Source organism: Cinclus cinclus, chromosome 6 (assembly GCF_963662255.1).
Source record: "Cinclus cinclus chromosome 6, bCinCin1.1, whole genome shotgun sequence".
NCBI classification, from domain to species: Eukaryota; Metazoa; Chordata; class Aves; order Passeriformes; family Cinclidae; genus Cinclus; species Cinclus cinclus.
The window spans coordinates 28,218,530-28,231,339 of NC_085051.1; the positions used below are offsets into that span (position 1 = coordinate 28,218,530).

The window sequence follows — 12,810 nt, forward strand, 5'->3', positions numbered from 1 at the left end:
ACAGGACCGTGTATGAATAAAGTGAATAGTAATATGCAACTTTTAAATGCACAGCATTTCAAGGGTATGTTTGCATAGTCTATGATGCAAGCAAGATCCCAGTATCATTCACTGGGAACAGTAACTGGAATTGAGTAGCTACCAGGCACACAGACTTACCCTTTCATGGCTAGATGGCATAGAGTGACTTGAGCTGGAATACCACTGTTTCTTAGGCAGCTGTTGCTTCCTTTTTTCTTATCCCATGTAATTTCACTCTTACATTAGGTACATAATGGACAATGTTTCTCTGATGTCAGAGAAATAATTATAATAACCTCTGTGGTAGATCAGAAGTCTCTCCTAGTTACAACACATAGAAAGAAGTGGAGGTGACTGGGAAAAAGATGGCTGCTCCCAAAAGCTAGAGCTGTATGCAAATTCCCCACAGAGTCCTATATAATTACAGGTCAGAAACAGGAAACAATCACAACAGGTACATTTCTTTCTTACTGATTAAGAAAAGTGAGTCATAGGAACTGCAAGTCAAGAACAAACCAGTTTCCCTCTCACACTCCCATGATAGTTCTGAGTTACTTGTTTCCCTGAATACACACTTTTAAAAAAATACAATAAAACCTAGGATATGTAACACATGAATAATTCAATTTCACAGTTATAAATACTCAAATTACACTTACATAGAATATATAATCACAGAAAATAAAATTCAAGTCATAGAAAAGAATGAAAAAGACTAAAGGGAAAGAAAAGGCAAGGTGTAAAAGCGATACAAGTTTAGGGCTGTGCCTTCTATAAAAGATCATTAAAAGCAGAAGTCAAGTTTTGCTGGCTTCTTTTTTCATTTTGTTTGGGGAGCTGTTGCTATTTCTTCTTTTTAAATTGGATAGAATAAAAAAAAAACCTTCAAGCATTCATGAAATAACATGGACCTGCACCTCCCTCTACAAAACTAAAACCACCGTGTTTGCCAGAGAAGAGCCAATGAAACAACACAGCCAGCTCTGGGCATAAAGAAGCAAAGTAGCCATGGCTAGTGAAGGGAAGACAGATGGAAAGTCATACTGGAGCCCACTTTAAAGCTAGATGTGTTGTACAGGCTTGAGGTACCACTGCCACCACAATAAAGTCTGATGTAGTACAGGGATACTCAGGTGCTTTTCTACACATTTGTTACTTTACCATTTATTGTGAAGAGGATGCAGCAAATGCACTTGTACGAAATACAGAACACAGAACCAAACCCATGGCACAGCCCTTACCATCAACATGTATATGGAGAGGGAGGGGATTAATCCCAAAGGCAATTTAAATAATGGTATTTTATATACTTATATTTATATATATAAATAAATGTTCTCAGCAATCTCAGGGTTGTTTTTAGTGCATTGCTGTAAAAAAATTAGTGCAGTTCTCATTAATGTTTAGCTCATAAGGAATAAGAATCTATACATCTGTTCAGTCTCTTCTTGCCACACCTGAAACCCTTACACTATTTCACCAAATGAAGGTTTGTAGACAATTTCATTAAAATAAGGTGGATGAATTCCACGCACTCTGTGACAAGACATGGCAATTTTTGGCAAAACAATTAGAAAAATATGAGGTGCTCTGATCTTAGAACTGAAAAGTTTGTTGATTTAAAGCATTACGCAATGCATAACAAAATTTATAAACAAAAGATATGTCTCAACAAATCTATCCTTCATGCAAGTGTTTCTTCAGCAGCTAACAACTTAAAAAATTTCTTACACTTGTTTATTTGGGGAAAGGGACTTAGACAAATCTGTGTTTCAAGTCCTTTCCTACAACGGGACCAAAGTTTTGTGTCCTGGAAGCTGCTTCTTCTGGACCCTTCTCTCTTCTGAACCACTGGAGAAGGGGAAGTAAGTTTCAGTCTCAAAGAGATTTACACTTCAGCCCCAAGTTCAAGGACTCCAGTTTCAACAACAGCAACATATTTATCTTCAATTTGAACCAGCAGGATGGTTTTATCTATATGTGACCGACTACTTGGATCTCTGCTGCAAGGCACCCAGCGGTGAATCACCTGAGGGGAAAAAAAAAAAAAAAAGAAAAACAAAGTATAATGAAATGTAAGCTCCACAGGGAAAGCTGTCATAACAAAGTTGTGGCTGATAACTCAAGACCCTTACAGGACCAAAGGAGCAAATACACAGGTGCTATACTGACTTAGTTGCTCATTCATCAGTGACAGCATACCCACAGATAAGCTGCACACTGAAGTCTTGCTGAGGATCTGCAAATTAAAATCACTTTTAGGTCTTTTACAGCCATGAGAGCAGCCAGTCTGATTTAGATTTGAGTAGGAACAAACAACTTGACCCAAATCAGAACCAAACAGTTCATCCCAAGTGAGTAGCAACTGAAAAAAGTGCATGCATAGAGATCGGGGATATTTTGATGCTCAGTTTGTAATAATCTTAAAATAGCTCAGTGTTACGCAGCACAGAACTGCAGTTCACCAGAAGTCAGATGTAAGCTACTCTCCTACAAGTAAAAGCTCTCTTGCCCTGATTTTGCTACCTATGCACTGTGAATACAAGGTTGATCTTCTAAATTAAGTTATTCAATTTTAAATTAAAAATATTACACAAAAGGGGTTCAGAAACAGTGCTACACATTATTGTACCATACTCCCTTGAATCTACAGAATTAAAGTACTTTGATCTGCTGCTTCCAAGGATCCTGCCTGATACTGACTGCCAGAAGGTCCCTTTTCTATACCTAGTATGTCTCTGTTCATCTGCCTCCTTAAAAACACACCCTTAACTTCTGAGTGCCCTAAAGGAACCATAAAGATACTCCATTAACACAGGCATAAGTATCATCAGCTTCATAGAAATAGAATTCTCAAATTTTCCAACTGTGGAAAAAGAATCCTTGCTTCAAGACAAAGTAAGTCAAAAATAAAGTAAAACTAGTTTTTACAAATTCCACAGCAGTTAAGTTTTGAAAAGTCCTAAAGATATAAAGGGGGGAAAAAAAGACAGAAACCCACAATCTTCCAAGATTAAATCCAAGAGACTCAATCTTCATTATACACAGCTGGCAATTTCTCTTAACACAGGGTGAAGGACATTTAGCTTTGTCCATTGCATGAGATCTATACTGCATAGATACAGGGAGAACACTCCAGCCAGGGAAGGATGGCATCTTTAGCTCCTCTTTGATGCAACAGTGTGATATTTAAGTGTCTGTTCAAGTCTGACTTCAAAGTGTGTCCATGTAATTTTTATGTTGCTGTATGGAATGAGACCAAGATATCCTGTCCCCAGACACAATAAAGTTTCCCAATGAAGTCCCAAATAGTACATCCTTGTTGCTCAATTTAACACTGGTGCCTTAGAGACAGCCACAGGCATCAATATCATGGTTCCTTAAAAACTGTGTATATGCAAAAAGTTGTAGAGATTAAAACTCATCGCTGCCATATTGCCACACTCAGTTTTACCAACTCTTCTATCACGACTTGCATTTATTTGATACATGCGAAATGTTGTCACTAGGTAGTCAAGAGATGGAAAGAATCTCTTGGAGGAAAAGGGTTCTCTTACGCCCCTGTATCATGTATCATAGAAAGATAATGGTGGGTATAGCCTCTCAAAACCTGGAAAAAGTAGCTACATCTCAAAGAGGGCTGCTAAATGCAATTTCCTTTAAGAAATCTTATAATGTCTTTCTGCCTTATACACAACTTGCACTGCATACTTCGCAAGATAAAAAACTAAGTTAGGAAAAATGCTTTTTTCTACGTAGCAGCAAAATTTTTAAGCACTGAGTGCTGGACTTCATACTGAAAGCAGACATAAGGTAAACTGCTTAATGAGCAGCTAACTCAGCAGGTAAGAATAATTTCTGCCTATATGCAGAAAGGACCACAGCCACAGGATCAGAAAGGGAAGACTGTCCTAAGAGCTTTACTGATACTAGCATGTTTAACCACTGTCAGCTGAAGCAGGCTGTGGAAACTGTGTCATCAAGTTAAATCCTTTCCTCCTAATCAAACACAGGATAATCTGGTGCTTTACACCCCCTTTCTAGTTAGGTTAAAAGATGCTGTTCTAAAAAAACCTGCCTATATGCTGCAACAAAAATAGATGAGAAGTGTTCCAACAGCAACTTACTCTGACCTTTAAATCCTCTTCTTTTAATCTTTCTATAGCATCAATCACTGTACATGTCAGCATGCTGTAATTCACAAAACACACTCACAAACGCCTGAAAAAAACTGTCCAGCGATACCAGGCAAGAGGACACTTTCCAGTATAACCCTTTACATTCACCATCTTTACAACACTGTTGATCTGCAACAGTATGTCTAAACCCAACATAAATGAGAGTGCTTACAACAGCCTTCTACTCACAGGTGGGACCTACAATGTAACCTGCTGTCCTAAGAGTGGACTGTCAACTCTGATAGACTCCTTCCATGTATAATTGTGTTTCCAGGACCTTTTCTTCATGTAGATGCAACAGCAAGGCAGATACAGTGCACACTGTGTTACTGGCATATCTCCATTTCTTACCTGAAGTTTGCACATATATCCACAACGATGTGGGATTTCAAATGGCAAAATCTATCCCTAAAAGCAATTTATAAATAATGCCTCCAGCTGAAGTAAGAAGTCAAAAATTTCTTCAAAACTAATCTATTCCAAATGAAAATACAGTTGTATTGATGAACAAATGCAGACAGTGTCAGTGAATCTTCTATCACTGAAAGAATACTGGAGGCATCTTTACAGACATCAAGATCTTAAAAAAAAAAAAAAAGTAATCTCAGTAAAAACAGAAAAGCTTCAAAGACCATACAGGGATTTTGCTCACAGAAGGAGCCTAAAGTGGGAGATAAGTTTTCTAGCCAATGCAGCAAATCTTTGTAAACTGCACATGTAACATCCATAGGGAAAAGAGATGGAATTTCAAGCCATGGGCTTTCACAAGTTTTAATCAATCAGAACAGATTTCCTCCTTAAAGACAGTAAACACCTACCATGTATCTATTATATAACAGAGACATCTAAAGACAATCTTATTTGGCTCTATTTTGATCAGAAAAATTAAAAACCAAATAATGTTAATGCTTGAATTAAGTGAATCTTTCAATTAAGTGTTAGTAAATTGATCTTTATTTGTTCAGGGATTGACAGTTTAAAGAAAGGAAAATGAATGTTGAATGAATGAGAGCAATGCCTGAGAGATCATGACAAGCTGAAAGAAGGCAAGGAAGGAGTAGTGGCTGACATTTGAAACATTGTCCTGTGTCTTTTGCACAGAGTTGCAGAAAGATATCTCTGCCTCAAATTAGGATTCTAGACCTGCTCTTGCAGCAACAGTGACTTTGAGGATAGCTGCTGATCTAACTTACCAACTACATTGATCTTCGCATTTACATATAGGCAGACTGCCACAGAATCAAGACTGCCTTTTTAAGGTTAGCTTCTCAACTTCCCAGCAAAACTTACATGGCCTTCCATGCCTTCCTGAGGACTCCAGTCTTTCCAGCTGTTTCTTCCAGCTTTTAGCCGTATCACCTCATCTGGCCACTGCAGCTCTTTCCTTTTTGACACGTTGATCCCTTCCAGTACTTGACTGGGATCCATTAACTATAAGTAGGAATTGAGTTTTGACTGTTAGTTCAGCCAAAATTTTAAAGAAACAGATAAATTGTAACCTTCTGCATAATTCCAGATAACTGACTTTAATCCACTGAAATTGATTTCTGATCAATTTCAAGGTTGGAAACTTGAGCTCCAGGCTCTCCAAGCCCAAACAGCACTGAATTTGTAAATGATTCTGTGGTTTCAGATACAGTTGACAATATGCCAGTTCACTGAAGCAACAGCTCTGGTTCTCTTCCCCACTTCTTTCAGTTATACTAGCTCATGGCGGGGTTGGGGAACTGGCACAATAAAGGCATTGGCATCACAGAGTCTAGTAGCAGGGAAAAGTTAAGTGATGACGAGCTGTTATAATCGGCTCATTACTTCTTACAGAGTATCTTAAGAAACTTGGGGCATTAACATTGTTAGGCAGAAAAAGTATTTATCTACCAGCATGGTTAGTTAAGACCCACCCTGTGTTTTGAAGTAAACTGGCCTTTCCACAGAGCAAGCAGGAGAAAACTCCTGAAAAATTCTTCCTAAATAAGGACAGAGAGAACTCCATAATGTCCATTATCCAAGGGCACATATCCACTTTATCCTCCTCACACACAGGATCTAGTAAGCAGCTTCATAGAAAGGCCCTTACCTGCAAACAAAAGCTACTAAGCATAGACCTGAAAAATTAATTTAACTTTGCCCACTATGATGCAATTTACCAAGGACTACTCTAAACTGAAGTAGTATCAGCAATGAAATCATGTTTATTCTTATCTAACCTCTTAAATACACTTCTTCAGGTTTCCCACAAATATAATGCCAAAGACATGCATGTGGGGCTAATAAAAGCTAAGAAAGCAAGAACACACATTCCTGGATTTTCACTAAACAAGTAAAGCTGCCATAATTAACTTAGTCAATAGTGAAATGTCTGCTGCTCAGTAAACCCTGAAGTGGATATAACCAAAGAATAAATATATATGGAAGCGAAAGCAAGCATTTTTATGCTTTTGTGGAAAATCTACTTGGCTTCAAAGAAAAAAAGCTTTCTACCCTGCAAATAAAGCTGTTTGTTTAGCTTCACCTGCTTTAATGTATAAAAGGTAAACTAAATATAAAGTGGAACTGAGTTCCACTGACATTCTCAGAGCTGCACAACAGCAAAACATAAAAATAATGTAAACAAGGAACATGCAGGAAGGCTGTTTGTCCAGAAAACCTTTTCTTTACATTAATTCTCTAAAAATAAGTGCACAGAAATTGTATACCAGATATTCCAGAATGCGTATTTGTAAGCCATTTCAACAACATACAAAGAACTACTAATAAAAGGACGTGGAAACATAAGTTAACTTGTTCTTCTAGACTATTCACCTGGATTCTGTAAATAACGTCATCCTTTTTGGCTTGCATTTGATTTGCAGGGCTTGCACTGCCACCTGACTGAGTTTCAGCTGCATTACTCCCTCCTTCTGTCCCTAGAAAGCCCACAAGGGCATGCTGTTTACAGGCTGGGATGCTTTGGCTGGAGCTGCTAGAAGAGGGCAGTCCATGCTGCACGCTGACCCCAGTCTGGCCAGTAGATTCCATTTGGTTCACCATAGATAGGCGGGACTGGATGGATGATGGGAGGTTACGAAGGGATATCTGACTGGTGGAAGAGCGCCGGCAAGGCACAAAGCCTGTTGTGGATGTGCGAAGAGATGAATGACGGCTGCCGTAGCAGTAGGATGAATGGCTAGCTACTGAGGCACGGGCAGGGGAATGTCTGACAAGGCTGGACTGCACAGAGTGAGAGCTGTGACTGGTGCCTAAAAGTAAAAGATACAGAATCAGGAAAGTTTGATAAAGCCTCCCACACACATTAGATTGCCAACACACAAATGTTTTAGTGCACAGATATACAAAACTGATTGGTCGAACCAACATCATCTGAAACAGATGTATTGCAGAAGATCTCGGCTGCATCTCACATAGCAGAACATTTAAATACATTCCATTTATATCAGAATTTCATATTCTGTTCAATTCACAATCCCTATCAATTCACAATCAAGTACCTTGAAAAATGCTTCAGTCTTCCACTTTCTGCTTTAACAACTTCTTACTTAATATTTGCACTTCAATTTACCATACTTAAAGCAGTAAAAGTGGAACAGATGCCCATGTGTCAAAATGCTGACTATTCTTCCTTAATATGCTTGATTACACATTCAAAGTTTGCATCAGAAAACTTGTTAGAACAAAAGCTATTTTAAAACAAGTTCAAATTGAATACACTTGAAGTCAAAAACAGAAATTGCAGTTCATGAGCATTGGTGTAATTGCTTTTCCTGTACTAAATATTTACAGACAGCTCTCCTCAGCTGATAGACCTAATTATGTTCATTCAACTACATATATCTGTATTTTCTTTGTGAGCAAAGGCCATGTTTGAAAGACTTGTTCTCAGCTTTAGTGTTTGTCACCCCCTTAAATACAGATCACTATGGACCCTTGGATAGATTCAGCTAGAATACTGTGCAAATAAGGAACTTGATTCACTGTATAAATAGGAAATATAATCATTCCCAAAAAATTATGAGTTCAGCATTTGAAAATGACGTAAGTGAAAAGATCCAGTCTATAGAGACCTGTTATAAAAAGTTATTAAATCTATTTTGTCAGTAAAACTATACCCCTATTTATCAGATCTGTTTGGGAACCCCATATTGCATAAAACAGTACTGTAGTTTGAGAGGAATCCAGAAAGGCCTGTTCTGGCTATAGGACTGAACTTGCACGAAGTTGTTTCTATGTTTCTACTTTACCCAGAGTGGAGGGATGAGTTGGTGGATGAGCTGCAGGAAAAGTTGTGGGATGAGCTGCAACAGGAGGGTGCTGTACTGCTCCAGGTCCCTGCCCTGTAGTTGCATTCCCTCCTCCTTGTGACATGCTGCTCTGTGACTCATTGATAGTTGCATTGTTACTTGTGCAAGAAGCTCCACCTCCAGCGTCTGAATCTTCAATATTTCCACCACTATTGCAACCAGCTCCACAGCCTTTCCTTAGTCTGGAAACATAATGCAAGTGATACATTAAGGCACACCTAATCACTAGGATTCTACGAAAACCTTTCATGACAAGCAAAAGTTTCAGCACAATCCACAGCACTTCCTAAAATCACTTAAAACTTCAATTTTCTCAGAATATGCTTTACAAATATAAACACTGCTTTGTAAGAGATTTCAATTTTCTTCATGACAGCTATTCACTAACAGTTATTTATGACAAGTCAAATGCTCATAAAAATTAGCTTTTTAAAAATTATGCCACCTCCGAATACAATAAAGTGATAAAATTCCAATTCAAATGATCATAGAACATCCTGGTTGTTTTGGAACAGTTACTAAAACTTTTGTTACTTAACACACTAGTCATGTATAACTGCTACACTGCAACAATCTTTCGTCTGCACAGACTAGAAAGGAAATAACGTTTGCTGGATTTTTAATGTATTTTATTTCTGTTATCTTCAGTAATGCACTCACAATTTAAAGCACATACTGAACATTCAGACAGTAGGTTAGCCATCATTTTCCAGTATACATAACCACACAGTTTCTTCATCACACTGTTTACACTAACATACTTAAAATGGACACAAAAAATGACAACACGTGTTGTTGTCCCTTCAATTCCTACTTTTTGTTTTTCTTCTCTGTCACACTCAAGTACACTGAGCACTCCTTTTCATTTTTTATTTTTTTTTTTGTCCCAGGACACAGAATCGTGAAGCATAAACACCTTGGATTCAAATACAGTTGTGTGTCATGCTTACACCTGTAATTCTATCAAGTTGGAGAAGCTGATGGCAATAAGAGACAAAACACCACAGACCGCGGTAAATGTAGGGGTTTTTTTGTCACTCTGGGTAAAGCAGCATGTTCTGCTCTGATATGTCTAAGATGTCCATCAGAACAGCTACAGGACTTTTCAGACCATGGCACCAGCTCCTGGAACTACTAAGAACTGGGATGCAGTTCCTAAATGCCACACAGTTGCCACCACTGCTTTTGGAGCCACTGTTTCAGAGAGCCAGAAGTTCTGTAAAAGTTCTCATGGCCTACAAAACACAGCACAGCAGGAGTTTGAACTGGATTATCCAAGAGTCATGCAGAGAAGTAATTATATCATTCCAGTTACATAGTACTGTAAGTTAGGGCCAGAACAAGTGACATATAAGCACTTGTGAGATTTTGAACAATGCCTAAAGCTTGCATAACTATGTATGAGCATGCCCTAAAACACTAATACAGGCACTTTCATGCTAAATATCTGCCAGACAGGAACCCTACCGAATAGTCCTGATTCTGTAAAGATGGCATTATACACTGCAAAAGCCATCATACTGAAAAACACAGTACAGAAGTTGCACTGCCTCTCATTATCAGACGGCAACATCAGATTTGAAGTTGCAGTTCCTGCACCTAGACTCGGTCCTCTTCCTCTGAGCCCTCATCTACATGGTTTGTGGTGTATTACCCAGCCTTGGAGATTAAACCTATATCAAAGCAGTTGCCAAATGTTACTGATGTGCATAAAATAGAAGTCAAGATCTATTTATTTCCATGTGACTGAACACTATAAATTATGCTGTGTTGGGCCTGCGCAAGACTAGGTAATGGAATATGAGAGCATGAACACATACTAATGAGAAGCCCTTTCCTCAGCTCACCTGTGCCATGTAGACACTATGAAGTTTCTGATGTTTCCTAAGCTGATGGCTCCCCCAAGAATGTCCTTTAGCTGTTCATGACTGTCTGAATAGGAAGTAGTCAGAGGTGAGACATAGATTGGGTATCCAATTGGCTGGTCACAAGAGGAGTTGATCATGTTCCTCAGAGCTTGTTTAGCATTTTGGATACTTCCTCTTTCTGGATTACGATTACGCAGAAAGACAAGCTCCTGCTGTTGTCCTGCCCACAGGCCACGTACACACTCCTTATTGACCTACAAAAAGCCAAGAAGAGAGGCTGTATCAGAAAGAAAGCAATGACAGTACGTGCTGGCAGCTGTATTACACCAAAGCTTTTATGAGCATGTGCAATATTCCATTGCAGAACTGCCAGCATTCATATGCAGCTCTTTTACAGGCTGCACTTAGGGACACAGGCTGCAACAGAGAAGATAAACAAAACTAAGAATGGGACGAGAAATAACATTTTAAGTGAGAAAGAAGTGATTTTCTGATACAATACTTGGACTGTACAAGAACCAGCCCTACTAATAAGAAAACAGTAAAGACTTCAGTTGAGGCAGCAGTTTGATGCAGTTATTAAAATACAGTGTGACTTGCTGTCACACTGTTAAATGTACATAAAGCATACCTTAATGACCCTGAAACTGAGATAGCGCTTATTGAGCATAATTATTTTATATTCATTGGTGCCATCATCCATCACGTGACGCAGAGCAAGAAGGGACGGAGAATTGGAAAGAACTGCACTCCGCCAAGCGGGGTCCCCTTCGTGTGCTATAACCAGATTTTCTTCGTGAGTAGTTATAGCTTCATAAAGGACAGAAGGATCATCATATTCATCCGGAGAAGTGAAGTGATCCTGTTTCCAAATAATACATGTTCAATAATGTATGATTATATCAGATGTAGCTACATATAAAAATAGAACACTGCACACCTCAAACTTTTGAAATGATCAGTGCATTACACGAAGTCTGCCATCAAAAATATAAAAATACATACTTTAGAACACTGTTAAAGATTACTTATAATAGGTTGATTCTGTTTGCTTCTTTTTTTAACTTAAAACCAAAATGATTGGAAGGACCTGCCTATCACTGATTAAATTTCTGGGTGAATTTTACACTAGATTTATATCTATGTACACTGTTGGCAGAAGCTTTTTAGTTTTAGCTTCTCTTATTTATAAACCTCCAACTGTAAAAGACACTTAAGTAAAGCACTAATTATTCACTGAGACTGTACTACATGAGAAGGTCAGTAAGAAGGAAAACAGTATTTACTATTAAAAAGTTCACAGTAATACCTGATGATATACTTTGTTATAATCAGGTACTATCAAGACAACATTACTGCCAGTCAAAAATACAAAAACTGCAAGTTCAATTCAGTATTGGGTAACATTACTTTCTGGTTAAAAAAAGATTGTGGTTAATAGCTAAATTTCCACACTGACTGAAGCCTGGGTACGTTCATGCACAGCAAGTGAATAAGATCACCTTCAGCAGATTAACAGAATAATGTTCAGAATTTTTATTTTTCATTGTTAGCGTGATCTGGTTTTTTGTTACTGTTCATTCTCTGACTTCAATCAAACCCATTCTGCACAATAACCCTCTGAGAAGACAGTAGTTGAAGTGGTACTTCTGCTGGTTTCAACAATGATTTGGTAATTATTCTACTTTTATATGTACTCCTAACTCCCACATTCTCCTAAATTCAGAATTTGTATTACATGAACGAGTTGATTCAATCACTGCTAGTTTGGAGGACTCCAGACTGCAATGAAGGCATAAAAAAACCCTTTAATAATAATTTTTAAACTGCAACTAAGGTTTGTTTACTTATTATGATTTTCAAGCAATCTATTCTTCCTGAGTACCAACACTTCTCCCCGCTTACAGAGTGCTTATCATTAAGGACATGTCTTATTGTACTTGCTGAGTTAATATATGCACCGGACAGAATTTGAGATTTTTCATCTTCACTTGCACTTCACTACAAAGACAAACTAACTTCAGCTTATGGAAAAGCCACCTTCTCATTCTCACCTGAAACCCGTGATTACAACACTTCAAAGTAATAAGAACAAGAAAGACAACTCCCACCGGAGGAGAGGACTATGCAGCTTTGAATGCATAGCCTTTTAAACCAATTATGTATGTGCAGGGAGGGAAGAGAGAAGGAAAATATCACAGAAGCTATTCATAAAGGATATCTCTGAATAGGTATGAAACAGGGCTTGACATGCTCTCTGATCTACAGTTAATGTAATTTTCAAGCACTGAGCATAAACAGCATTCCCTTTTCCTCTGTATCACCTTTCACAAAAGCTGCAATAAATCAAAGAACAAGACATGATACTCCCTTCTTTTCAGCAGTCAATTTCTATCACAGTCCTTCTATTCTCATCCTCTTTTTCCCTTCTCCCAGCCAGTAATT

General features: G+C 38.2%; 1 protein-coding gene across 4 annotated transcripts in view; it reads right to left on the minus strand.

The window, feature by feature from the left end:
- Positions 1 to 470: 470 nt before the first annotated feature.
- PCNX1 (pecanex 1) overlaps positions 471 to 12,810 on the minus strand; it is an 85,523-nt gene continuing 73,183 nt past the window's right edge. For 2 of the 4 annotated variants that reach the window (XM_062495610.1, XM_062495608.1), the window contains 6 exons: positions 10,997 to 11,227; positions 10,345 to 10,619; positions 8,479 to 8,679; positions 7,002 to 7,443; positions 5,490 to 5,630; positions 471 to 2,050 (listed from right to left, as the gene is read on the minus strand). In XM_062495610.1, coding sequence (XP_062351594.1) covers positions 1,910 to 2,050; positions 5,490 to 5,630; positions 7,002 to 7,443; positions 8,479 to 8,679; positions 10,345 to 10,619; positions 10,997 to 11,227 — 1,431 coding nt within the window. In that variant the 3' untranslated portion in view covers positions 471 to 1,909. Of the gene's footprint in view, positions 2,051 to 5,489; positions 5,631 to 7,001; positions 7,444 to 8,437; positions 8,680 to 10,344; positions 10,620 to 10,996; positions 11,228 to 12,810 lie in introns of all 4 variants that reach the window. The other 2 variants (XM_062495609.1, XM_062495611.1) reach the window with 2 other exon arrangements.